Source organism: Bufo gargarizans, chromosome 4 (assembly GCF_014858855.1).
Source record: "Bufo gargarizans isolate SCDJY-AF-19 chromosome 4, ASM1485885v1, whole genome shotgun sequence".
Classification (NCBI taxonomy): Eukaryota; Metazoa; Chordata; class Amphibia; order Anura; family Bufonidae; genus Bufo; species Bufo gargarizans.
Window position 1 is genome coordinate 458,279,090 of NC_058083.1, and position 25,782 is coordinate 458,304,871.

General features: G+C 47.1%; 1 protein-coding gene across 1 annotated transcript; it reads left to right on the forward strand.

The window, feature by feature from the left end:
* The first annotated feature begins 21,442 nt into the window (after positions 1 to 21,442).
* Positions 21,443 to 22,573, forward strand: LOC122933754. Its single transcript, XM_044288740.1, has 2 exons — positions 21,443 to 21,575; positions 21,677 to 22,573. The coding sequence occupies exons 1-2, from the start codon at positions 21,541 to 21,543 to the stop codon at positions 22,452 to 22,454; spliced, it is 813 nt and encodes a 270-aa protein (XP_044144675.1). The 5' UTR covers positions 21,443 to 21,540; the 3' UTR covers positions 22,455 to 22,573.
* Positions 22,574 to 25,782: the final 3,209 nt, after the last annotated feature.

Genomic DNA, 25,782 nt, shown 5'->3' on the forward strand with positions numbered 1-25,782 from the left:
CTCTACTAAGCACATTAAAACATTTGTCTGGCTGGACAAACCCCTTACGTTTCAGAGACCAGAAATGACTCATACCGTTCTGTGGTGCAGTTACATTGTATTGCACACTTTTTTTTTAGGTGTTTTAATAGTCTAAAAAGTACGTATTATTTGACGTTCTGCGGTGCAGTTACATTGTACTACAGCCTTTTTTGGGGTGTATAAGTGTATAAGTGTAAAGAAATATACTTCCTATTTGCTGTCCTGTGGTGCAGTTACATTGTTCTACAGCCTTTTTGGGGGTGTATAAGTGTGAAAAAAAGTACATCTTATTTGACGTTCTGCGATGCAGTTACTGTGTACTACAGCCTTTTTTGGGGTGTATAAGTGTAAAAAAAAAGTACGTCTTATTTGCCGTTCTGCGGTGCACTTACTATGTACTACAGCCTTTTTTGGGTTTGTGACACAGTGAGGGGTTGTGTCTGGGAAGGCAGGTAATTTCCTCTCAGCATGGGCTGGGTTGGTTTCCAGCTAGGTGAGGTCAAATACCGGACTGGAGTTTAAGTGCCGGTCTAGGTTTTGGCAGCACCTGGCTGTCCTTAAATGCAGCTGGGCTCAGCAGAGAGATCTCTGATTTTGTGATCTGAGGCTTTGTGCCGTGCTGGAGAGCTGAGAGCTGCATGCTGGGGAAACAGGCCCCTAAAGCCTGCTGTGGACTACTGGAGGCAGAACTGCCAGCATGGTGACTTGTGTTATATGAACTTTCCATTGTGTGTAAACTAACACCAAGACTGCAAAGTTGCATGCCGTTTTGTGCAATTGCCTCAAGTGTGAATAAACAGTGACGTTTTGAGTTAAGAACTTGTATTTTGCCTCTGTACTGCGCCCGCTTACCCCATCTACCAGAGCAAAACCTTACAGGGTGTATAAGTTCCAAAAAAAGACATCTTATTTGCTGTTCTGCGGTGCAGTTACTTTGTACCACTGCCATTTTTGGGGTGTATTAGTGGAAAAAAATAAGTACGTCTTATTTGCCGCTCTGCAGTTAAGTTAAATTGTTCTACAGCTTTTTTGGGGTGTATTAATTTTCTTTTAATTTAATTATTTTATCTAACAGTATGTCAGACAGACAAGTGACAAGCCCTTTAAAAGGAAAGGACAGTGGCCAATATGTTTCTGTCGAAGGCAGCAGAAGGGTGGGTGGCAGCAGGAGTTGCAGCGAGAGGCCTGAGCTCCCGGTGTCATCTAGCAGTCGTGTTTTGACCAGCAACCCAGCGGTGCTTAAATGGTTGACTCGGTCTTTTACTTTGTCGCAAGTGACATCAGACACCCACAGCTAAGAGTCGGTGGGTTCTTCAGACACAATGCTTAGTTGGCATGGCCTGGGAGCAGGCACTGTGCCCTCACTTGTCCTCAACCTACCTTTGTTCTTTTCTGTTCCCTCTGTTAGATAAGTATTATATGCCGTAGGCTCCTCTCCACTTTTCAGCGAGGACGAGCTACTAGAGGAAAATCAGCAACTACTGCCCAGCCAAGATCTGGAGGAGAGATCCGCCGCTTCCTCCGGTAGGCGGGCAAGTAGTAATCATCAAAGTCGTGTGAGAGATGATGTTGCGAGCGGTCAGGCTCCTGACCCTGAGACCACTGAGGGAGACATCAGTGACGTGCAGACAGTAGTGGATGATGATGAAGCCGATGGCACTTGGGAGCCGGGTGAAAAAGGGTGGCAGGAGAGGGGGGTCGAAGCCAAACATGCCCGGGGTAGACCGCCCGTTTCCAGGAGACTACCTGCCTGGGAAGTAGCTGTGCAGGGGTTCATGGAGGCAGCGGTAGCAGTAAGTCAGTACAGAGTGTTGGGGGGGAAATGACATATTCTGCGGTGTGGAAATTTTTTGTTAGGCCGCCAGAGGAGGTGAACATGGCCATTTGTCGAATTTGTGGGAAGAAGGTAAAGCGTGGCCAGGGTGCCAATGTTGGCACCACCGCCCTGTGTCAACACATGCAGCATCACCATAAAGTGGCCTGGGAGAACCGTGGCTCTGATATGGTGATCCAGCCTGCTGCAGCAACCGCTGCATCACCTAGTGGCACGCACCCAATTTCATGCAGTCAGGGCTTCACTAACTTAGCCAAAGGGAGCTGTCTGTCCTTCCCATCATTTGCTGGTCCTGATGCTCCTGCTTCTCCTACTCCTTGTCAGTCATTCCATCAGCAATCGATCGTCGAAGCAATTGCCAATTAACAACAGTATGCGTGCACTCATACAGCACGGAAGCTGAACGTGCTCCTGGCCAAGTTGCTGGTGCTGCAGTCCCTCCCTTTCCAAGTGGTGGACTCCATTCCTTTCAGAGAACTGATGGCTTGTGCCGAGCCAAGGTGGAGAGTCCCAAGCCGTCATTTCTTTGCCAAAAAGGCAGTACCAGTCCTGCACACATATGTAGAACAGAAGGTGGGCCAGTCCTTGAGCCTGTCGGTTTCTGCCAAAGTGCACGGCAGCACCGACATGTGGTGCTGTAATTACGGTCAAGGACAATATATGTCCTTTACGGCCCACTGGGTAAATGTGGCTCCTGCCCAGCCACACCAGCAACTTGGCCAGGTAATGCCGCTTCTGCCTCAACGTTCTCATACCGTTGGTCCTGCGAAAATGTCTGCCTCTGCCTCCTCATAGGCATAAGGCCATCCTTCATATAAGATAGGGCCAGGGACTTTTCATAGTATTCAGTATATTGGGCAGACTAGATGGGCCAAATGGTTCTTATCTGCCGAAACATTCTATGTTTCTATGTTTCTCATCCTCTACCATGTCCTCAGCCTCCACTGCAGGGACAATTCACAGTGTCACACCCGCATACCACATGTGCAGGACATGGCGGTGTCACGCTGTTCTGCACCTAGTTTGCCAGGGTAGGAACTGCTCTGCGTACTTCATCAAGTAACCGAATCCTGGCTTTCTCCTGGACAACTGAAAATTACAACCATGGTGACCGACAACGGGAAGAACATGGTGTCTGTGCTGCATCAAGGAGGACTGAACCATGCACCCTGCATGGTGCACGTGTTCAATCTGGTTGTAAAGCGTTTCCTGAAGTCTTCCACCCATTTACAAGACATCCTGAAAATGGCCAGGAAACTTTGCATGCACTTTAACCACTCGTACACCGCAAATCACACCCTTCTTGAGCTGCAGCGGCAGAACGGAATCCCCCAACATAGGCTGATATGCAACGTTTCCACCCATTGGAATTCCACCCTCCATATGTTGGACCGATTATATAAACAGAGGAAGTCCATAAACGATTTTTTGATGATACAGGCAGACAGAGGTACTCCCCTGTGTAACTTCAATGTTAGCCAGTGGCAGCTCATGCATGACACCTGCTGTTTGCTCGGGCCCTTTGAGGAGGCCACTTTATTTTTCATTCGCCAGGGCTACGGGATGAACAACATCATTCCACTGATTCATGTCCTGGAACAGATGCTGCTAAATCTGGCTGGCCATGGGACAGGAGAAGTGGCGACTACTTCTCACGGCAACATGAGCCCTGTGGGGGCTGAACCGGAGGAGGAGGACATTTTGAGCACAAGCAATGTGTAGAGAAATGGTAGCAGCCAAAGGAGCTTCAGGGCGATGGGGAAAAGGAGGTAGAGGACCCAGACACACTGTGACAGTATGCATTGGAGATGGAGGCAGGGAGTTCCTCCGAGTCACTTGTGCAAATGGCCCAATGCATGATCAGTTGCTTGCGTAGTGACAACGGTTCTCCACCATGTTATACCCTTGCTACCAGTCCAAAATAGGGGCCTTTTTCACACCCGCTGACAGGGAGGACAAACTGAACTACTATTGAGACATCCTGTGTAGTCATTTGGCCACTGCCTATGTGCGTCATTGCCAATCCTCTCACAGGTCTGCCCGTGGTGGCCCTCTGCACTCGCGTTCCATTGCCATGGATGCTGGGTGGGGCTGGGGGGGAGGGGAGCAGTACCAGCTCCATCAACAGCAACTTAAGTCTATAGTTGCTGATGAGCGGTTTTCTTCACCCGCCTACTGAAGAAACTACTAACCAGCAGCAGCAGGTAGACATAGAGCAGAACCTGAACTAGAAGGTTGGGGCATACTTGGAGTGTACCCTGCCACCCCACATGGAAGATCCCCTGGACTACTGGGCAGCCAAACTTGATTTGTGGCCGCAACTGTCCGAGTTTGCCCTGGACAAGCTTTTCTGCCTGGCTAGCAGTGTGGCATCAGAGTGGGTATTTAGTGCAGTGGGGGCCATAGTTACCCCAAGAAGAACTCGCCTATCCACCCAAAATGTGGAGAAACTGACCTTTGTGAAGATGATTCAGGACTGGATCAGCCAGGATTTTCAAACACCAGTGCCTGATGCATTAGACTAGATCATCCATGGTGCCACACCTACACTTTGACAAAAGAGGCCTGTTTCTTCTGGCTACCTTCTTCAGCTACTATTCCAATGCTGCCACCCGCCTGATGCCAGGTGCTCCTACTGCTAGCCACCATCTTCAGCTGGTACTTTTATTGCTCCCCGCTATGTCACTGTGTCACTCTGTGGTCTCCTCATGCTGCTGGTACATCAATATTATGTGAATGGGCCACTCTGTGGTCTCCTCATGCTGCTGCTACCTCAACACTAAGTCACTGGGCCACTCTGCGGTCTCCTCATGCTGCTGCCACCTCACTACTCTGTGGTTTCCTCATGTTGCTGCCTCCTCACCACACTGTGCTCTCCTCATGCTTGTTGCTGCTACCTCAACACTATGTCAATGGGCCACTCTGTGGTCTCCTCATGCTGCTACCTCAACACTATGTCACTGGGCCACTCTGTGGTCTCCTCATGCTGCTGCCACCTCACTAGTCTGTGGTCTCCTCATGCTGCTGCTACCTCAACACTATGTTAGTGGGCCACTCTCTGGTCTCCTCATGCTGCTGCTACCTCAATAGAGATGGCCTTGCGGTTCGCCCGGCGGTCGTTTCACGGCGAACTTTGCTCATTCGGGTTTCACCAAACGGGCGACCATATGGCGATGTCCGCCTTTTTGCCATATTCTTTTACATTGTGAAGAACTTTGACCCATGACACATCTATCAGGTGGTACAGGACAGCCAATTGAGACATTTCAGCACATGGACATACCCCCTACCTTATAAATAAACCTGATCTGGCCACCATTTTATATACAGTCTTTTGCCAGTGTAGGGAGAGGTTGCTGTGTGGAGCAGGGAAAGACTGTTAGGGCTTTTAAGGACTGGTGTGCTATCGATAGGTGTGACTTACTGAGGCATGCAGTGCTGTTATATGCTAATAATATACTTTATATGTAGTGCATTTGGGTATTACAGCATTTGTTTGCAGTTTTGCTGCGTTACCGCAGCTACAGAGTGACGAACGCTATTGGAACAAATAATTTCAACTGGTGTGATATACCAGTTGCCCCCCCCCAAAAAAAGTAATTGAGACAGGGGTGTTATATAGTGATGAGCGGCAGGGGTCATATTCGAATTTGTGATATTTCACAAATATTTTGTAGAATATTCATCATATATTTGCGAATTTCGTTTATTCGTGATATTCTACATCCTTTTTTTTACGCTAAAATCGGCAAAGTAATGATCGCGTAATATGCGAATATTGCGTGCTCAATACAGGGTCAAAAACGAATATATAGCACTATAGAATATAATGCTATATATTTGTTTTTAGAATATTCGTCATTTTTTCCATCTGAACACATAATTCTTCCTTGCTTCTTGCTGGTGGGCCAATGAGTCATTGGCCCACAAGCAACTTAAGCAGGGAGGAATCATGACTTCAGATGGAAGAAAATGACAAATATTCTAAAAAACAAATATATAGCACTATATTGAATATAATGCTATATATTCGTTTTTTAGAATATTCGTTATTTTTTTTATATCTAAACACATGTTTCCTCCCTGCTTCTTGCTTGTGGGCCAGGGAGGAATCATGACTTCAGATGGAAAAAAAATTATAGGCAGCAGATAGGGAGGAGAAGGAGGATAAGCAGTCAGAATTTACAGTGCACAAGAGGCAAAAAGCAGACTGCTAATGTATCTGTACGAGCCATCCACCATGCTCGGTCACATCTGGTGCTCCCAGGATGCCGGCACATGGCTCCGCAGGAACTGATAGCCCGCCACCTACTGCCATATATCTTGGTGGACTCGGAGGCCTTTTGAAAATTTGTGGCCATTGGCACACCGCAATGGAAGGTCCCCGGAAGGAAATATTTCTCCCAGAAGGGCATCCCAAAGCTATATGGCCAGCGGCAAGTGACGGTGCCAAGATACATCTGACCACAGACATGTGGTCTAGCAAACACGGGCAGGGAAAGCACATAACTTTTACTGCCCATAGGGTGAACCTTCTGATGGCCGTCAAGCATGCAACCCGTGGCAACGGTGTAGATTTGGTATTGCCGCCACGGATTGCATGGCTTTCCTCTTCTTCTCCTCCTCCTCCTCCTCCAACTCCATCCTCCATCTCCTACTTGGCTGACTCCTCCTTTTCCACTGCTACCGCCTCTTCTGCTGCACCCCCCAAGCTCCCCAGAACTTATTCGACATGCCAGGTGAGACATTGCCATGCTGTGCTGCGGCTGTTGTGCCTAGAAGACAAAAGCCACACCGGTCTGCACTCCTTTCAGCTTTGCGGTCACAGGCCGATCAGTGGCTAACCCCGCTCAATTTGACAGTTGGTAAAGTGTTGTGCGACAATGGTGCCAATCTGCTGAGCTCGCTGAAACAGGGCTTAATGACACACGTGCTTTGCATATCACACGTCCTGAACTTAGTCGTGCAGCAATTCGTTGCCAAATACCCTGGGGTCCAGGACATCTTGCGGCAGGCCAGGAAAATCTCTGGCCATTTTAGAAAATCTTACACGGCAATGGCTTGCCTTGCTGACGTTCAGCGGCGACAAAACCTGCCCATCAGACGTCTGATTTGTGACTGCCCGACGCACTGGAACTCCACCTTGTATATGCTTGAAAGGCTTCACCAGCAGAAACGTGCAGTTAATGACTACCTGTACGAACTCTGCGGCAGGACAGGTTCTGGAGAGCTTGTTTTTTTTTCACCGCTCCAGTGGCTGTTCTTGCGCGATTAACGCAGGCTTCTGCGGCCATTTGATAAGGTCACCAAACTGGTCAGTCGCAGCCACAGTGCCATTAGTGACATCATACTTTACGCCTCCTTTCTGGAGCGTGCATTGCGTTGTGTCATTGATCAAGCCGTCGAGGAGCAGGAGCAGGAAGATGAGGTAGTCGCAATGCTAATTAATCTGTTACCCGGTGGCCAATGAGGAACTCTGTAACTACTAAGGGGTACATTTATTAAGACCAACGTTTTAGACGCCGGTCTTAATAAAGACCCACAGCTGGTGTAGGATCCACCGAAGTTTTGAATAGGCGCCTGCCTCTCCATAACTTCAACGCATTCAGCGCCAGTTGTAAATGTAATACAGCTTCCGTGTTGTCTTACATTTAGATCATTTTCTACTCCTAAAACAGGCATAGAAAATGGTAAATAAGACGGGCTCGATGGCCCACCCTTTTCCAGTCTCTGCCATGCTCGCAATTTTAGTCGCGTATTTCAGAATAGTAAATGACCCCCTAAGTCTTTTGCCTGTTGTAAGACTGTAACCACTTAGCATGTTGCCTATCATTAGAGTGTTGTAACCCACAAGAGACCCGTAAACTGCTTTGTTTAAAGAGGACCTGTCAGCACCTGCATCCCCCATATAATATCAATTCTGGAGCATCTATTGTTATGGCTCTATGTCGTGCCACTCCTCTATTATTTCTACTAGAAGTTATGAATGAAAAGCTAGCAGTCTGCAGTAAGGGTACAGAGGGGTGGTAACCAGGCAGGGGTGTGTATCCAATCAGTGCTGACATTTTCAGACACACCCCCCCAACTTGTTACCACCCCTCTGTACCCTTACTGCAGACTGCTATCAATTCATTCATAACTTCTAGTAGAAATAATAAAGGAACGGCAGAACATGGAGCCATAAGAATAGATGTGCCAGAATTGTCATCACACGGGGAATTCATGCAGCTATTAAAACAGGCATGTCAGAAGTGGTGAAAGGTCCTCTTTAAGTTATAACTGTGTCCGCCTGATTCCTTCTGTCTTTCTAGAGTGGGGAGCCTCATTTACCACTCAGGGCTAAAAATATTCTGGAGGACATTTATGAAGACCGGCGATTTATACACCAGTCTTCCCTTCCGATAAACTGTCCCTTCTGTGCTCACAGTTCATCCGCCTAAGTTATGTAGAGGCGCCGGCCTCTACATAACTTAGGTGGACTTTACACTTGTTTAAATCTACGCCTACTCCCAGGCGTAGAAAATAATAAATGAGACAGGCCTGCCGGACCGTCCCCTTCCCCGACCACGCCCACTTTTTTAGACCTGGCGTGAGCTGGGAAAAGTTGCAGATTGCGGTGCAAATAACCTTTTCCCTGCCCACACCACGTCCCCTTTTTCCAGGACGTCCCTCCATGACAGCACCCATGGAGGTTGTCCTATTGGTCTCTGTAGGGACAGGAAGCGAGAGAGATTAAAAGGCCCCCTCCCCTCCCACTCTCCAGTGTTCTTCCTGTCCCTACAGGGATCGGAGCAGAGAGAATCTTTCCCTACTCTGGGAATCCATTTCAGGGCCGAGCCTGGTCGGGGGGGTCTCCCTCTCCTCTTCAGGCTCTGGAGGGCCCTGGGGCTAGCACCTCTCTGGGTAGGGGTCCCCTAGCTTCCCCCGATACCTGTTTCTTTCCCGCATCAAGCTCTGTGGGTGGCCGCGGTATCAGGGAGCCGAAGCCGCTTCTTCCGGGTTCGGGAGCTCTGGGATCGGCTGCGGCTCCTGCGCTCGGCGCTCCTCCCGTTTGACGTGCAAGCCCATGTGACCGGAAGTGCGGGTCACATGGGCGGAAGAAAGATGGCGGCGCCCAGGGAACGCTGAGCCCGGCGGAATGCACGCAAGGGGGGGTCGACTCTTCGTTTGAATGAGTCCCCCCCCACCTGGATTTAAGGAGGCGGAGCCGCGCGGCAACGGGTGGACCAGGTAGGACATAAATTGTGTGTCAGTTTGTTGTCCAAACGTGGTATGGAGGTCCAGATGTCAGCTATGGATACTAGCGCAGACATCCCTACCCCGAGTCATGTAAGTAAGTGAGGCTTGTATTCCGGTCCCTCTCTCTCTTCTTGGCACTGGACTAATGGTCTCTCTCTCTTCCATACCAGGGAGAGAAAGACACCACGGTTAAAACGCTGGGGGAACCCAAAAAGAAACCCAGAAGATGTGCTCTATGCTCAAAGAGACTGGGGGACGCACATGTAAAAGCCCTGTGTAGCGACTGCCTGGCAAAGATTCTCAGAGACGAACAATCCTCCCTTTTGGCTGATCTGAGAGTGATTGTGAAAGAGGAGATCCAAGCGGCCAGCTCTAGTATAGCACAGAAACCCTGTGCCGTCTCCCCTCCACCCAAGAGACCCCGTGTTCTTAGGGAGTCAGATTCTGAGGAAGAAGGTTTATATCTGTCAGAAGGGGAAACCTCAAAGGGGGATGACGATCAGGGCTCGTCTTATATGGCCGACGACCAGAGAAGATATCTCTTCTCGCAAGAAGATCTAGATCCCCTCCTGTCGGCCGTAAGGCAGACAATGGATATAGAGGAGGAAGAACAGACTCGCTCGATACAGGACGAGATGTTCGGCGGCTTAAAAGCTAAGAAGAAAAAGTTGTTCCCGGTAAACGAGACCTTAAAGGACCTAGTCATAGACGAGTGGGCAGATGCCGATAGGAAATTGTACATTCCACGGGAGTTTAAGAACAGACTATTGTTCAACTCAGAGGACACAAAACTGTGGGATATAGTTCCTAAAGTTGACATTCAAGTGGCAAAGGTGGTAAAGAGAACCACTCTCCCCTTTGAAGACTCAGCCCAGCTAAAGGAACCAATGGATCGGAAGATCGACGGTTTGCTCAAAAGAGCATGGGAATTTTCGGCCAACAGCATAAATACCAATATTGCTGCTACCTCCGTGGCCAGATCTCTGTGTTTATGGGTGAACCAGCTGGAGGAACATCTTAAGCGGGACACCCCTAGGGAAGAAATTCTGGCATCCCTGCCTCTCTTTAAGATGGCCGCATCCTTTGTAGCAGACGCCTCGGCAGAGTCCATAAGGTTTGCAGCAAAAACAGACTCTCTAACAAATACGGCGAGGAGAGCCCTGTGGCTAAAATCCTGGTCAGGGGATATAGCCTCCAAGAATAAATTATGCGCCTTACCTCTAAAAGGTTCTCACCTCTTTGGTCCGGTACTGGACGAGATCCTGGAGAAAACAGCGGACAGAAAGAAGGGTTTTCCGGAGGAAAAAGGCAAGAAACCCTTGCCCTTTCGTAAGACGTCCAGCAGCTTCCAGGGCACTCCCAGAGGTAAAGGGAAGACGGGAAGGTGGAGCTACCCCAAAGGAGGAAAAGGTCGGGGTTTCCTTTTTAATCCCAACTCCAAGCCTGAGAAACAATGACGCCAGACCAGTAGGGGGCAGACTCCAGTTCTTTTGGGAAGAATGGACCCGGATAACCAAGAACCAATACATCCTGGAATCCATCCAGAAAGGGTTCAAGATAGAGTTTCGCCTTCCCCCTCCTCATCTTTTTCAGGCCACAATATTCCAGTCGACCTCCCTGCAGAATCAACTTCTGGCGGACATCCAAAAACTTCTGAGTTTGGGCGCAATAGTACAAGTCCCTCCTTCAGAAGAATTCAAGGGTCACTATTCAAAACTCTTCCTCATAACCAAACCGGATGGCTCCAAGAGAACCATCATCAACCTGAAATTCCTAAACAAATGGATAACACATCACCACTTCAAGATGGAATCAATAAAATCCGCAATTCCGTTGATAAGCCCAGGGGCGTTCCTATGCACCCTGGATCTAAAGGACGCTTATTACCACGTCCCCATTCACCCTCAATACCAACAATACTTGAGGTTCGCAATGAAGAAAGACGGCAGGATTATGCATTTCCAGTTCCAATGTCTCCCGTTTGGGATCTCATCAGCCCCACGCATCTTTACAAAGGTAGTGGCGGAGATAGTTGCCTATCTAAGACAGAGACAGGTAACTATAATTCCCTACCTAGACGATTTTCTGCTTGTGGCAGACTCAGAGGAGGAGTTAGAGCTTCACAAAGAAAGGACTCTATCTTTGCTCACACGTCTAGGATGGAAAATAAACCTGGAGAAATCAGACCTACATCCAGCAACACAAAAGAAGTTCCTAGGAACCCTCCTAAACTCCATGACCCAATATTCTCTTCTTCCCCAGGACAAGCAGGTCAGTATAAGGGAAAGAATAAGAGCCTTCAAACTAAAGAAAAAACGGACTCTACGGGAAGCCATGCAGGTCCTAGGTCTGATGACCTCATGCATCACAACAGTTCCTTGGGCCCAGTTCCATTCAAGAACTCTCCAGGCGGAAGTCCTCTCTTCTTGGGACAAGGACCACAGATCTCTGAACGCCAGGATATCTCTTTCAGACAGGGCAGTAAGCTCCCTCTCCTGGTGGTTGTTAGCAGAAAACCTGTCCCGGGGGATTTCCTGGAACACGTTACCACTCAGAACGTTAACCACGGACGCAAGCAGCCAGGGTTGGGGGCCTCACGTAGAGGATCAGTTCTTTCAGGGCAGTTGGTCCAATACAGACGCCCTACGATCCTCAAACTACCGGGAGTTAAAAGCTGTCTGGGAGTCCCTGAGGGCGGCAGAACATCTCCTCATAGGTCATCATGTCCGAGTACTATCAGACAACGTAACAACTGTTTGCTACATAAAGAGACAAGGTGGGACGAAGCATCCTCATCTCCAGCAGCTAGCGGATCTCATCTTCAGCTGGTCAGAGGAAAAAATCTTATCCATTTCAGCCACACACCTGAAAGGATCTCTCAATCGCACAGCGGACTTTCTCAGCCGACAGTTAGTCAGGCCAGGGGAATGGAAATTGAACCAGGAGGTATTCCAGTTGATTTGCCAGCAGTGGGGGAGACCTCAGGTGGATTTATTCGCGTCCAGCAGAAATACTCAGCTGGACTATTTCTTCTCGCTAGACCCAAGAGGAGGACCACTGGCGGTGGATGCTCTTTCCCAACCTTGGGACATGTGTCTAGCCTACGCCTTTCCCCCACTTCTCCTCATACCGCAGATCCTGAAGAAATTGAGAGGGTGCTCATCCACGCTGATTTTGATAGCCCCAGCTTGGCCCAAGAGAGCCTCGTTTTCGGTTCTAAAGACCATGTCCATCAGGGATCCAATATCCCTTCCAAAAAGACAGGATCTTCTATCGCAAGGTCCTCTGTTTCACCCCAACCTGGACAAACTGAACCTTACAGCATGGATCCTGAGAGGCAGACCTTAAGGAATAAAGGGCTCTCGGACAAGGTAATTTCAACTTTACAGAGCTGCCGCAAACCTGTCACAAGAGCAATATACAACAAGATCGGGAAGAAGTTCTCATCCTGGTTGTCACAGAACCATACAGATTCCGGATCCCCCACGGTGGGTTGTATTTTAGAGTTCCTTCAGGAGGGGTTCGATGCAGGTCTGAAACCCAGCACACTCAAAGTACAGGTTTCGGCTCTCAGCTGTTGTCTCGATACTCCCCTTGCAGACCATAGGTGGATTAAAAGCTTTCTAAGAGCAGCTTCTAGATTGAGACCCACCTTGAGACAGTCGGTCCCCCCCTGGAGTCTAAACATAGTTTTAGAAGGGTTATGCGATCCTCCTTTTGAGCCGATTGGGCAGATATCCGAAAAATTTCTGTCTCTAAAAGCGGTGTTCCTTCTGGCTATAACCACAGCCCGCAGGATAGGGGAAATCCAGGCCTTATCAATTAAACAACCTTATCTAAGGATTCTGGATGACCGCATAATCTTGAGGCCGGATCCAGCTTTTCTTCCCAAGGTGGTCTCTACTTTCCATAGAGAACAGGAGCTAACACTCCCTTCATTTTGTTCCTTTCCCAAAAATATACAGGAGGAAAGATTCCAGAGGCTGGACGTTAGAAGAACAATCCTAGCCTATCTGGACAGAACCAGTTCCTGGAGGAGATCAAGTAATCTGTTCATCCAGTTCGGTGGGAAGAATAGAGGCTTGAAAGCATCAAAACAGACGCTGGCACGGTGGATTAAGGACACCATCAGAGAAGCATACAGACTGCAGGAAATGACCTGCCCCTTAAATCTGAAGGCACATTCCACGAGAGCGATGGCAACTTCCTGGGCTGAAAGGGCCGACGCTACAGTTGACCAGATTTGCAAGGCTGCAACCTGGTCTAACTTCCTGACTTTTGCTAAGCATTATAGGCTTGATGTATTGGCCGGACAGGACTTGGCCTTTGGGCGAAAAGTCCTTCAGGCAGTAGTCCCCCCCTAGGAGATTCAGTTGTTAGTTCTCCATGGGTGCTGTCATGGAGGGACGTCCTGGAAATACTGGTTTAGTTTACCGGTAAATCCTTTTCCAGGAGTCCGACATGACAGCACCCTGTACTACCCTCCCTGTTATGCTGGTTCCAGCCTTGTAAGCAGTGTGAATATAACATTGTATTAATAAAGGTGTTGGATCCTATCCGGTGTAGTGATTTGAAAGAACACTGGAGAGTGGGAGGGGAGGGGGCCTTTTAATCTCTCTCGCTTCCTGTCCCTACAGAGACCAATAGGACAACCTCCATGGGTGCTGTCATGTCGGACACCTGGAAAAGGATTTACCGGTAAACTAAACCAGTATTTTAGACCTGGCGTGAGTGGCGGAAAAGGGGAAAAAGTCGCAGATTGCGGCACAGATAACCTTTGCGCCGCAATCTGCGACAGATATACGCCAAAAAGTGGCGTGTATCTGTTAGTAAATGACCCCCTCTGTCTGTAAGGCCTGAACTTCTTACAAAGTGTTTTTACTATTTAAATAAATAATTTATACTGAAGGAAAACCTTTTAAGAGGTCCATAAGACAGAAATAATGAGTATTAGGCCTCTTGCACACGAACGTTGCTTTGGTCCGCATCCGAGCCGCAGTTTTTGCGGTTTGGATGCGGACCCATTCACTTCAATGGGGCCGCAAAAGACACGGACAGCACTCCATGTGCTGTCCGCATCCGTTGCTCCGTTCCATGGTCCGCAATAAAAATATCACATGTCCTATTCTTGTTCGTTTTGCAGACAAGAATAGGCAGTTATATTAATGGCTGTGCGTGCCGTTCCGCAAATTGCGGAACGCACACGGACGCCATCCGTGTTTCGCTGATCCGCAATTTGCGGACCACAAAACACACAACAGTCGTGTGCATGTAGCTTTACTCACCAAAACACGTCAGTCAATTACATCATATTTCCAATCAACCATCTGAGCGGTGTATGCAGCCTAGTACCTGTGTGTGCGCATGCAAAATAGAGTGTTGTATTACTGCTTGGAAATGTCAAGATTGTCCTGAATATTCATGAGACGAACCACGCTTAACATAGTGCATGGAAGACTTGAATTATGTAGAAAGAAACTGCAATGGACACTGCATTTACCTAAATTCAATTACTTGCCATTCACACAGAGTTCATAGTCTATGAGATCAGACTATTAAGGTCCAAGGTGATATTGTTATAAGTCAAAATAAATTTTCAAATGATTGGGACACAATATTTTTCCTGTTCCAGTGCCAAGGTTAACACGACCTTGGGTTATCTGACCTTCTAGCAGTGCATTCTATATGTCAAATCTATGAAAAAAGAACGCTGACTTTCTGAGCCAAGGTTTCTAAGCCTATACTTGTAAATAATGACAAATCACTGGTTGGGTCAGTGTTACTGCTTAGAAAGTTTCCTCTCAGCCTTTTGAGTTTTTTAACTCGTGATTTACATCGTGCTTGGTGTTATATGGCATTCTGTCCAGATGATTTACCAAGTAGACTCCTTTTCAGAAGCAGACAATTAAGTTGTAAGTAGATATTTTACAACAGAGAAAAACTCTACCTTAGGCCTCATGCGCACACAACCGTTTTTTTTTAAGGTCCGCAAAAACGGGGTCCGTAGGTCCGTCCGTGATTTGTGACCGTTTTTTCGTCCGTGGGTCTTCCTTGTTTTTTGGAGGATCCACGGACATGAAAAATGAAAAAAAAATCTAAGTCAAGTTTGCCATTGAAATGATAGGAAAAAACGGACACGGATCACGGACGCGGATGACAATCTTGTGTGCAACCGTGATTTTTCACGGACCCATTGACTTGAATGGGTCCGTGAACCATTGGCCGTGAAAAAAATAGGACAGGTCATATTTTTTTCACGGCCAGGAAACACGGATCACGGATGCGGCTGCCAAACAGTGCATTTTCCGATTTTCCACGGACCCATTGAAAGTCAATGGGTCAGTGAAAAAAAACAGCACAACGGCCACGGATGCACACAACGGTCGTGTGCATGAGGCCTTATGCACACGACCGTTGTAGGATTTGCGGTCCAAAAATCCGCAAAACACGGATGGCGTCCATGTGCGTTCCGCAATTTGCGGAATGGCACGGACAGCCATTACTATAACTGCCTATTCTTGTCTGCAAAACCAACAAGAATAGGACAGGTTATATTTTTTTTTGCAGACCACGGAACGGAGCAACTGATGCGGACAGCTCACGGAGTGCTGTCCGCATCTTTTGCGGCCCCATTGAAGTGAATGGGTCCGCATCCAAGCCGCAAATACTGCGTCTCAGATGCGGACCAAAACAACGGTCGTGTGCATGAGGCCTTATTGTAGCTTAAGGTCGCTTATATTATTATTTTTTTGCTGGATCTATAATGCCGGTAGTTTGGGTCATTGGGTCCATAACTGAGCTAGGATTTGCGGCCTAAATAAAGGGGTTGTTCAAGAAGTTTTTAAAAAGTGCTAGAGAGCAGTGGGCCGTATGAAATGAATAAAAACCTCCTACTCCCCTTATAAAAGTGTCAACCAAAAAAAAATAACCCAATCATAAACCCTTATTTCAAGAAATAATATATTTACTGAATAGACAAATACATTAAAAGCGCTGGCTGTAACAGCCCCACCAATACAAATAGCACAAAGGATATTCAAAAAAACATAGCACCAATAATAAGCGGTGGGGAAATGGACCTTATAAATGCCTTTACTCTCCTGTACCACTGCCCTTGTACCAGCATCGGAGGGTCCACTGGTGGAGCCAGACTCTGATACCATAGTGGACGCCAAATGTTCATTAAAAATAAAACATTTAGAGCTGTCTTTGGAGACAATAAATGTATTATTTTTTATTTCATATACAAATTGTAGGCCATATCAAAGACTAGGTTCACATTGTGTTAGGTTCATATGTCTGAAATTACGGTACTTCCAACATACATGTCTGATGTGACTATAGACTATCCTTAACCATATGTATTTGTCTTAACTCTTACAATGAGTAGTTGAATATGCTTATAAATTTCACTATAAGAAAAGAAAGCATTTATTAATGTTTTCAACACGAGGAAAAGGCAACTCTACAGGTATACAGTTACGCATATCTTGGATATACATGTACATTCAGCCAAATATTTCTAATGGTCCTTCTGAACTTGGTGCCCAAACATAGTGTCAACCTTACCTAAGCAATGCTTTGAATGATTTTGTATTATGTTCATGGTGTTCTGAGTTTGTTCATAGGAGCCATCACAACATTAACAATATGTTCGGTGCTGGAAACCACAGGCGTAATAAACACAACACAGTACGGGGACAATAAACACTGTAATGTCACAGTATAAAGATATACTGTATAAACAGGGATATCGCAATACAGAGATGGCAAACCCAGTAATAAGAAAGTATAGGGATAATAAATACAATAAATACTAAACAGAGAAAACAAAGACAATGATGTCACAGTACAGGTATAATATACAACATTATTACAACTAGTATATTATTATATATATGATAAAGTACATTATATTAATAATACAATTACAAATAGAGTAATGTTACAATTCAGAGATAATAACTGGTGACGTGCACATGGTGATGTCACAGTATGGTCACAGTATGGGTACATGATGATGTCATGCTACAGGTATAATATATAGCAGTGTATGTGTATGTTCAGGGTATGTGCACATTTGAATAGTTCTGCCGAATACTATATATGCCCCAGATGTTAATCATACAGTATGTAAGAATGTCAACATTTACAAGAGTTTTTCCAGGTTCATGATTGGTATATTTACTTTACACTCAAGACAATGGAAGGAATCAGACTGACACAGTTGGAACTGGATAACAACAGATTTGTTGATCTCAATTAGAGCCCATTCACAGCAAAAATTGAATCGGCACCTCCCTCCCCCCCATGCCAAATTCCTGACCTAACCCCTTCCCTCCAGCCGGCAACTTGACCAGTATGCATTTGCTATAATACTGGTGTCTTCTTATGTGGCACAAGGGTCTTTGGGCCCCCTCAGGCTCCTGGGCGCGGTAGCGACTGCTACCTCTGCACCCCCTATAGCTACTCCCCTGGAAATGTCCTGTCTTTAGTTTTATCTTGTGGATTGTGGACCCATTGAAGTCTGCAAAACATGGGCACGAGGGCACTACAGCCTTGCGAATGAGCACTTAAAGGGGTATTCCCATCTTGGGCATTGGGGACATATTGCTAGGATGTGCCTCCAATGTTTGATAGGTGAGGGTTTCACCTCTGGGACCCTCACCTTTACTTAGAAATGAGCGCATGTGCCGCCGCCCTCCATTTATTTCTATGTGAGTGCCATAAAATAGCTGAGCAGTGAGCTTGGCTATTGGAAGTCCCATCAAAATGAAAGGAAAACAAACGGCGCAAGCGCGGCCGCCACTCCAATAATAGGCTAATTAATGATAATCAGCTTTTTGTAGTAGCCATAGCACTGAAATAGGTGCTGCAGGCTGCAACCTCTCCATTTTACACCGAGCATAGTGTTCTACATTGTATAGCGGCTGTGCTGGATATTGCAGCTCAATCTTATTCACTTCAATGAGACCAAGCTGCAGAAATTCCATGTGATCAGTGGTCATGATGTTACCGGCAGAGGACTCATCAGAATGCTGCAGCCCCTTCTAACAGCTGATCAGCAGGGGTGCATGGAGTAGAACTCCCACTGATCTGATATTGATGGCCTATTCTTAGGATATATCATCAATGTTTAACTCCTGAAAAACCCCTTTAAAGTGTGGGGAAATATAATAGCATGCGTTCAGCATAAACTATAAACTACTGGCTTATTCTTGACTATAGTCACAGATCAATCCAAAAAGTTCAATTTAGATGTAGTGGCTTCAGCAACAGGGTCAAACGGTAAATCACTGCAACAATGTAACATAAAAGACAGGTCTTCATTGTAAGAGGGGGTGCTGTTCAATTCAACCCCCTTAGAGATATGGATATATCTGTATCTGACCTTCTAAACAGGCCTCGAAGCCTGAGTTCTCGAAGTTATGCTTCAAGGCCTGTTTAAAAGGTTGAGCAGAGAGTAGTTACCACTGTATTTGGCTGTCAGGAGGTCATTTGTAGAGTGTAGAGGACGGAAACCAGATTTAAAGTGGTCAAGGAGAGAGACAATGGACGAGGTGAGAGTAGAAAAAACATTCCAGAAGTCTAGAGATGAAGGGGAGATTAAAGGTAGATCTGTAGTTAGCTGTGCAGGAAGGGTCAAGACATGTTTTTATTTTAGTAACAGGATATGACATAATGTTTCAAAGAGGAGGGGAAGATGCCAGAAGAGAGAGAGAGAGAGGTTACAAATGTTGGTTAGGTGGGTAATGACAGCTGAGGAAAGAGACTGGAGGAGGTGTGAGGGAATAGAGTCAGTAGAGCGGGTAGTAGGTAGACAAGAAGAGGAGCCTGAAGACTTCTTCTGTGACTGGGACAAATATACTGTATAAAAGGGAACCAGAGGAGGTGTGGGAGGGAAGGTGATTAAAATGGTTTTCCATTCTGCTCTAACTTGTGTAGGGACAAGACGCTGCTGGAGTGAAGAACAGTTACCCTAAGTTCACACTTGAGCGTTTTACAGCGCGTTCCTACGCGCTGTAAAACACGCAACACATGAAAACCAATGCTTCGGTATGGGGCTGGTTCACATTTTCGCGTTTTACAGCGCGTTTGAACGCGCTGAAAAACGCCCTACGCATAAACAAGTTTGTGAGCTTTTTTTGGGGCGTTTATCGCGCGTTTTGGCCCATAGACTTCAATGGGAACGCGAGACGCTTGAATTTTGACACAGAAAACGCGCGTTCGAACGCGCGTTTGGGATTTTGCTACATGCAGGAAAAGGCTCAACACCAGGTGCAAAGCACATTTTTGTGGAGAGAAGCCAGCATGGAGGAGTCCGGCTGTGACACAGAGACCCTCATCAGGCTGGTGCAAGGCAAACGCTGCCTGTATGACACACAGGATGGCAGCTAGTAAAAAAAAAAAAGAGGAGCAGGCAGCAGGCCTGGGAGGATATTGCCAAAAGCATCTGGCCAGATTGGAGAAGTTTCACCAAGACAGTGAAACAGGGAAAAGGTATTTCCATGTGTGTGGTAAAGTGAAAGTAAACTCCTTGTGTGCAGTGGTGTCCCAACTATATGTAATAGCTCTGGCCAGCTCTACCTGCAGCCCTCCAGCTGTTGTCAAACGCCACCTCCACAAATGCTGCCCTGTATTTTCCTTGCTGGAGCCTGTGCAGGCATGCATGGAGTTGGATTTTTGAGCAACAGCTAGAGGAAAGCAGCCTCACCATCCCTGTTCTTGTATATGGGCACTCAGTGGCCTTAGTTTACAAAGAATGATGTGCACATTACATGTAGTATAGTGTCCCCTCACCCCTTTAGTTTTTAGTACTGTCCTGGTTCACCCTCCCCCTCATTCTGGTACAATGCAATGGCCCAGTATGTTCAATTTGCAGTGGTTCCACTGTCTTGTGCCAGACAGCGCTCTTTCTCAATCCGCAAATGTGGTGGCATTTTGAAATTTAGGCCGAAGTTTGGGCTGAGGGATTTTAATCCGAAGTTGTTATTGATATTGTGTACATTTTCGAATTTACACTGTTTGTGGGCTATGGGTGGGCAGGCATATGTGAGGTGCTTCTAACGTGCCAGTATTGGGCACCTTGATGGGATCCGTTATTTCACCCACATTGGCTTTTATTCTACTGGCCGAGTATTGGGGAGTTAAATGGGACCCATGATTTTGCCCATATTTTTAAACCCTTGTTAATAATGTGCGACTATTGATGGCCACTATAGGGGCATCCTCAAGGGGCACTATATATAGGTGAAAAATCCAAAATGCACAAAAGATCATGAGTAATTTTCTAATTTCACCCTAGTAATAAACAACCAAATCTGAAAAGAAAATAATATTCAAACACTTTTCAGCTGAAAAATATAAATTTTAATACATTTAGATGGCTTCCCATTGCCATGGTAACGCCCCATGTGGGGATGAAAAATAAGCGGTGAGGTGGTCCCGGACAGCTGCACCGTGTCTGGTCCCACGCACACCACTCGGATTGGGACTCTCCAAGGAATGGCTGAGGGAATCCTCGAAGTTAAAGCCATCCCGGACACGAACAAAATTGTGCAGAGCACATGCTGCCTTGACGGCCGAGATGGCGGTCTCCAATTTAAAAAAAATAGGGGAATGGAGAAAGCGCCATTTGTTGGCTAAAATGCCAAAGGCGCACTCCACCACCCTGCGTGCCCTTGTCAGCCGGTAATTAAAAACCCGCCTGGAAATGGAGAGTCCCCGGCTGGAGTATGGCCTCATCAGATGCTCCCCCAGCGCAAAGGCCTCGTCCCCCACAAAAACAAATGGCAGAGCCGGAGAAGTGGCCCCAGGCAGTGTGGTGTTCCCCGGGAGGTCCAGATCATTATTATTGAGCATTTGCCCGAAGGCAGAATGCCCCAAAACAGCAGAGTCTGAGCTGCTGCCGTAGGACCCCACGTCAATGTATGTGAAGCAATAGTTTGCGTCACACACCGCAAAAAGAACAAAGGAGAAAATTTTTTTGTAATTAAAATATTGACTCCCGCTCCTGATGGGCTTCTTGACACGGATATGCTTCCCATCTATTGCGCCCACACAGTTCGGGAAATTGCAGGTTTGCCAAAAATTATCCGCAATTTTCAGCCAGTCCTCCTTCTGTGGTTGGGCCATCACAGCAGGATGAAGGACGTCCCAAATTGCCACGCAGGTTTCCCGGACGATCAGACTGGCTGTGGACTTCCCGATCAAAAAGGCGAAGTGGAGACTGGCCAATGACTGTCCGGTAGCTAAATACCTGAAACAAATGTAAGAAAATAAAGAGATATTAACGGAATTTTGTTTCTACTTTTTTCATAGTCAAGACTATCAAAGGCAAATGGAAAAGCCTGAAAGACGCCTTTATCCGCCATAGGCGCAAAGAAAGGGAGCAGAGGAGCGGATCGTCCTCAGGCGCACGCTCCAGTTACGTGCATGCCGAACAAATGGCATTTTTGATACCGTGCACGGAAATGCGGAGGTGAGTGAAGGGCATACACATTGAGGAGAGGATGTGGTATGACATGACATCCATTACATTTCATATGGGGAACATACTTACCTATATTTTCCACTTCACAGCACCGAGAGTAGCTGGGCACCCAGCCCGGCGCAAGAGGACGAAGTAGAGGACGAGGGCACAACCATGGACAGTGAGCCCGGACCATCTATGGGGACAATGAGTCCTCCAGGCCCCCCACCCACTCCGAGTTTGTTGAGCCCCACGCAGACTGTCCCAGCCGTACAAGAGGCAAGTCAGCAGCCCCGACATAAAAGGAGGAGAACAGAGAGGCATGAGGACAGGCTAATAGCCTGCCTGGATGCCCTGGCACATCCTGTGCCAAAACTTTCATGTGATGCCCTTTTTCTCCTCAGTCTAGAGGATAAAATGGGACTTGTGGCCAGAAATCGGGTCACACAAGTAAGGGAGGAGGTGACTAAGACCATTGATAAGTTTATCTACCCTTATGAGATGGCACCGTCTATTAGGGCCCCACAGCAGGCCCCACTGCAGGCCCCACAGCAGCCAGCACAATATGGCCAACAATATGGCCAACAATCTGGCCCACAATCTGGCCCACAATATGGCCCACAATATGGCCCACTACATCCCCAACATGCACAACAACACCCTCACACATACCCAGCACACACATACACACAAAGTAACATACAACACCCTCTTGACACATGGCAGACACAACACACATCATACCCATATCCCTCTACAAGCACGGGCCCAAGCACCTCCACCACCACCACCACTGAAATGCCACCCGCCAATCAGTCTCACGGAGCCAGAGAGACACAGCGGGATCCCGACGCGGAGGTTTCAGGGCCGCAATTTGAAACCCTTTGAAATTGATAAAAGAGACATTTTTAGGCTCAAGGGTTTATGAGCCAAAAAGGCCACATATATAGAAAAAGGTTTCTAATATTTTTATGTTGTTGAAAAAATATTGCTCCTTTGTTGGTTAAACAGAGTTACCACCTTTTAATTTGGAAATGTACAATGTTAATACATTCACCAAAGATAAAAAAATAGAAGCAAATGTTTGGACTATTTTTTGAAAGTGAGGGGTAAAACATGGCCAAATTTGGATACATGATGCATGTATGGGATATCTATGCCACACGTTGACAACATACACATCACTTACCCCCCACACAAACACTGGCCACAATAATAGGCTACTTACCGCAAAGTAATGACCAGTCTTTCCACTGGTGGGATGCAGTCCCGCATGAAGGTGTCCTGACGCTGCAAATGAGGGGACAACAGCACCAGGAGCTCGACAAAGCTGGGAAAGAATAAAATGTTCATGGTTAACAATACAAAAAGCACAAAACAGTTAGCTTAACCCATGAAAAAACCTTGCTACAACGTATACGTACTAACCTTGGGATGGACATCCTGGTGTAATCAAAAAACTTGTCCTCATGGGCACGGAGGTTCACATACAGTGCCCAGAACTGGCCCCTCTCCTGTCTATTTGCGATCACAGGATGGACCCAGAAACGTCGCCTGCTGGCCCGCCTTCTCCTCAAGCATTCCAGCTCAATAGCTGCAACAAGTGCCGCAACACGTCGCCGTCTAGAGCATTCCATGACTCCAAACCACACACTCTACCAACACACATGGAATTTCACACCTACAATGCCCTATGATTGGCCAAACGTCATATAGACAGGGATATTTGCTCATTGGACAACACTGCAGTCAATCACACAAACGCGCGTCAAACGCGCATTTTACTATTACAAAAACGTGCATAAAAACGTGCGGAAAACGCGCGACAAAACGCGCTTCTCAAAAACGCTCAGGTGTGAAACCAGGGTTAGGGTTTAATGTGGCTGTTCAGTCTGTGGGTGACCTGTAGACATTTTTGATCGGTCCAATACACCTCCTTTGCACCAGTGACACAGAAATACAATACTTAATCGGACTGTCTGTGGGTGACAGTGGCGGATCCAGAGCCTGGTCTCGGGAGGGGCACTTCCAGATTATTTCCTGTCCTCCACCACAAAACAATGGTGTTTCTAGAACAGACTACACAGTGTAGAGGTATACTGTATATTGTGTGGCACAGTGTAGAGGTATACTGTATATTGTGGGGCACAGTGTAGTGGTATACTGTATATTGTGTGGCACAGTGTAGAGGTATACTGTATATTGTATGGCACAGTGTAGAGGTATACTGTATATTGTGTGGCACAGTGTAGAGGTATACTGTATATTGTGTGGCACAGTGTAGCGGTATACTGTATATTGTGTGGCACAGTGTAGAGGTATACTGTATATTGTGTGGCACAGTGTAGAGGTACACTGTACATTGTGGGGCACAGTGTAGAGGTACACTGTATATTGTGTGGCACAGTGTATGCTATATGTGTATAAAAAAGATTTCACATGTGGGGATCTCGGACACCACTTCAGCACTTTGGCCGGGGGCTCGGTGGAGCTGATGATGTGTTTTATCCTAATGAGAAAGATTTCATAATAAGGATTTGGAGAAGGGGCAGAGAGATAGCAGAGCAGGGAGAGGATGGTGCTGCTACTAGGGGGTCATACCATGGGGGAGTAATAAAGCCCACCATAATGCCCCCCCCAGTAGAAATAATTCTCCTTATAATGTGACAGTGCAAAAAATACCCCCTTGTAATGCCACCAGTTGAGCTAATGTCCCCATAGTGCCCCCATAATTTGCCAGTATAAAATACCCCTATATAGTGCCCCCAGTAAATGCCCCTATACTGTAGTGCTCCTCTCCCCCATTCCTCCTAGTGCCCCCATAATGTACCAGTATAAACTGACCCATATATAGTGCTCCAGTAGATGCTCTCAGTGTCCCCCATAATTTGCAAGTATAAAATTCCCCTTCTTAGTGCCCCCCGTAGATGACCCCATAGTACTCCTCTCCCCCCTTCCCCATAGTACCCACCATAATGTGTCACAGTATAAAATACTACTGTACAGAGCCCCCCATATAAAATACCCCTTCTTTGTGGCCTCAGTAGATGCCCCTATAGTGACCACCAATAATGTGCCAGTAAAAAGTGTCCCAAATAATGTGCCAGTAATAAGTGCCCTCAATAGTGTGCCAGTAATAAGTGCCCCCATAGATGCCCCCCAATAATGTGCCAGTAAGATGTGCCCTCATAGATGCCCCCAATCACGTGCCAGTAACAAGAGCCCCCCAATCATGTGCCAGTAACAAGACCACCCCATCATGTGCCAGTAGTAAGAGCACCCCCCATCTTGTGCCAGTAGTAAGAGCACCCCCCATCTTGTGCCAGTAACAAGAGCCACCCCATCATGTGCCAGTAACAAGAGCCCCCCCCCCCCAATGATGTGCCAGTAAAAGTATTGTACATATATAAAAAAAAAACACTTATACTTGCCTCCATGTCAGCGATGCGATGCAGGCCTCTTCCGGCCTATGTGTCCTGCGCTGTACGGCTCAGACGGCGCGATGATGTCATTGCGCTGCCTGCAGCGGCCTCTGATAGGCTACTGGCCTAGTTCCGGCAGCCTAGACAGCCTATCAGAGGAACAGGGAAGGGACACGCCTCTCCCTCCCCTGCCCGACCACAGCGCAGCCATCTGTATCGATGTCCTGAGGATTGTGATACAGATGACTATGGAGATGAGCGCTTCCACAATGGAAGCGCTCCTCTCCCTGTGCCCTGCCGCCGCCGCTCCCACTTTTCACCAGGGCTGTGCCGCCAGCTCGGGTGGGGGGGGGGGGGCAGTTGCCCCTCCCCCGGATCTGCCAGTGGTGGGTGAACTATAGCCATTTTTTGGTGTTCCAAACTCTGCCTTTGCATCCGTCTTACTGTGATACAAAGCCATTTTTGGGAAGGAAATACACCTCCTTTGCCTCAGTGACACGGAAAACTTGCTCCCGTGAAAGAGGCAATAAATCATAATGCACACATGTCATTGGTTCATTGGGGAAGAGGGACGGCCATCAACAGCGCACAATACCTTTTACTGTAGTAATGACTGCTGTTCAGCTTCTTCAACTGCTCTATGGGCTAGCCTTCACTCCTCACACACATCAATTAGACTTCGGCTCCTAGTTTACCGGTTGGATCACTTTTGATAGGAACTTATTATATACATAAAAAAGGAATAATTATTGTCTTTTGAGTCAAGAGTAAAAGTATTTATGAAACTGTGCAGT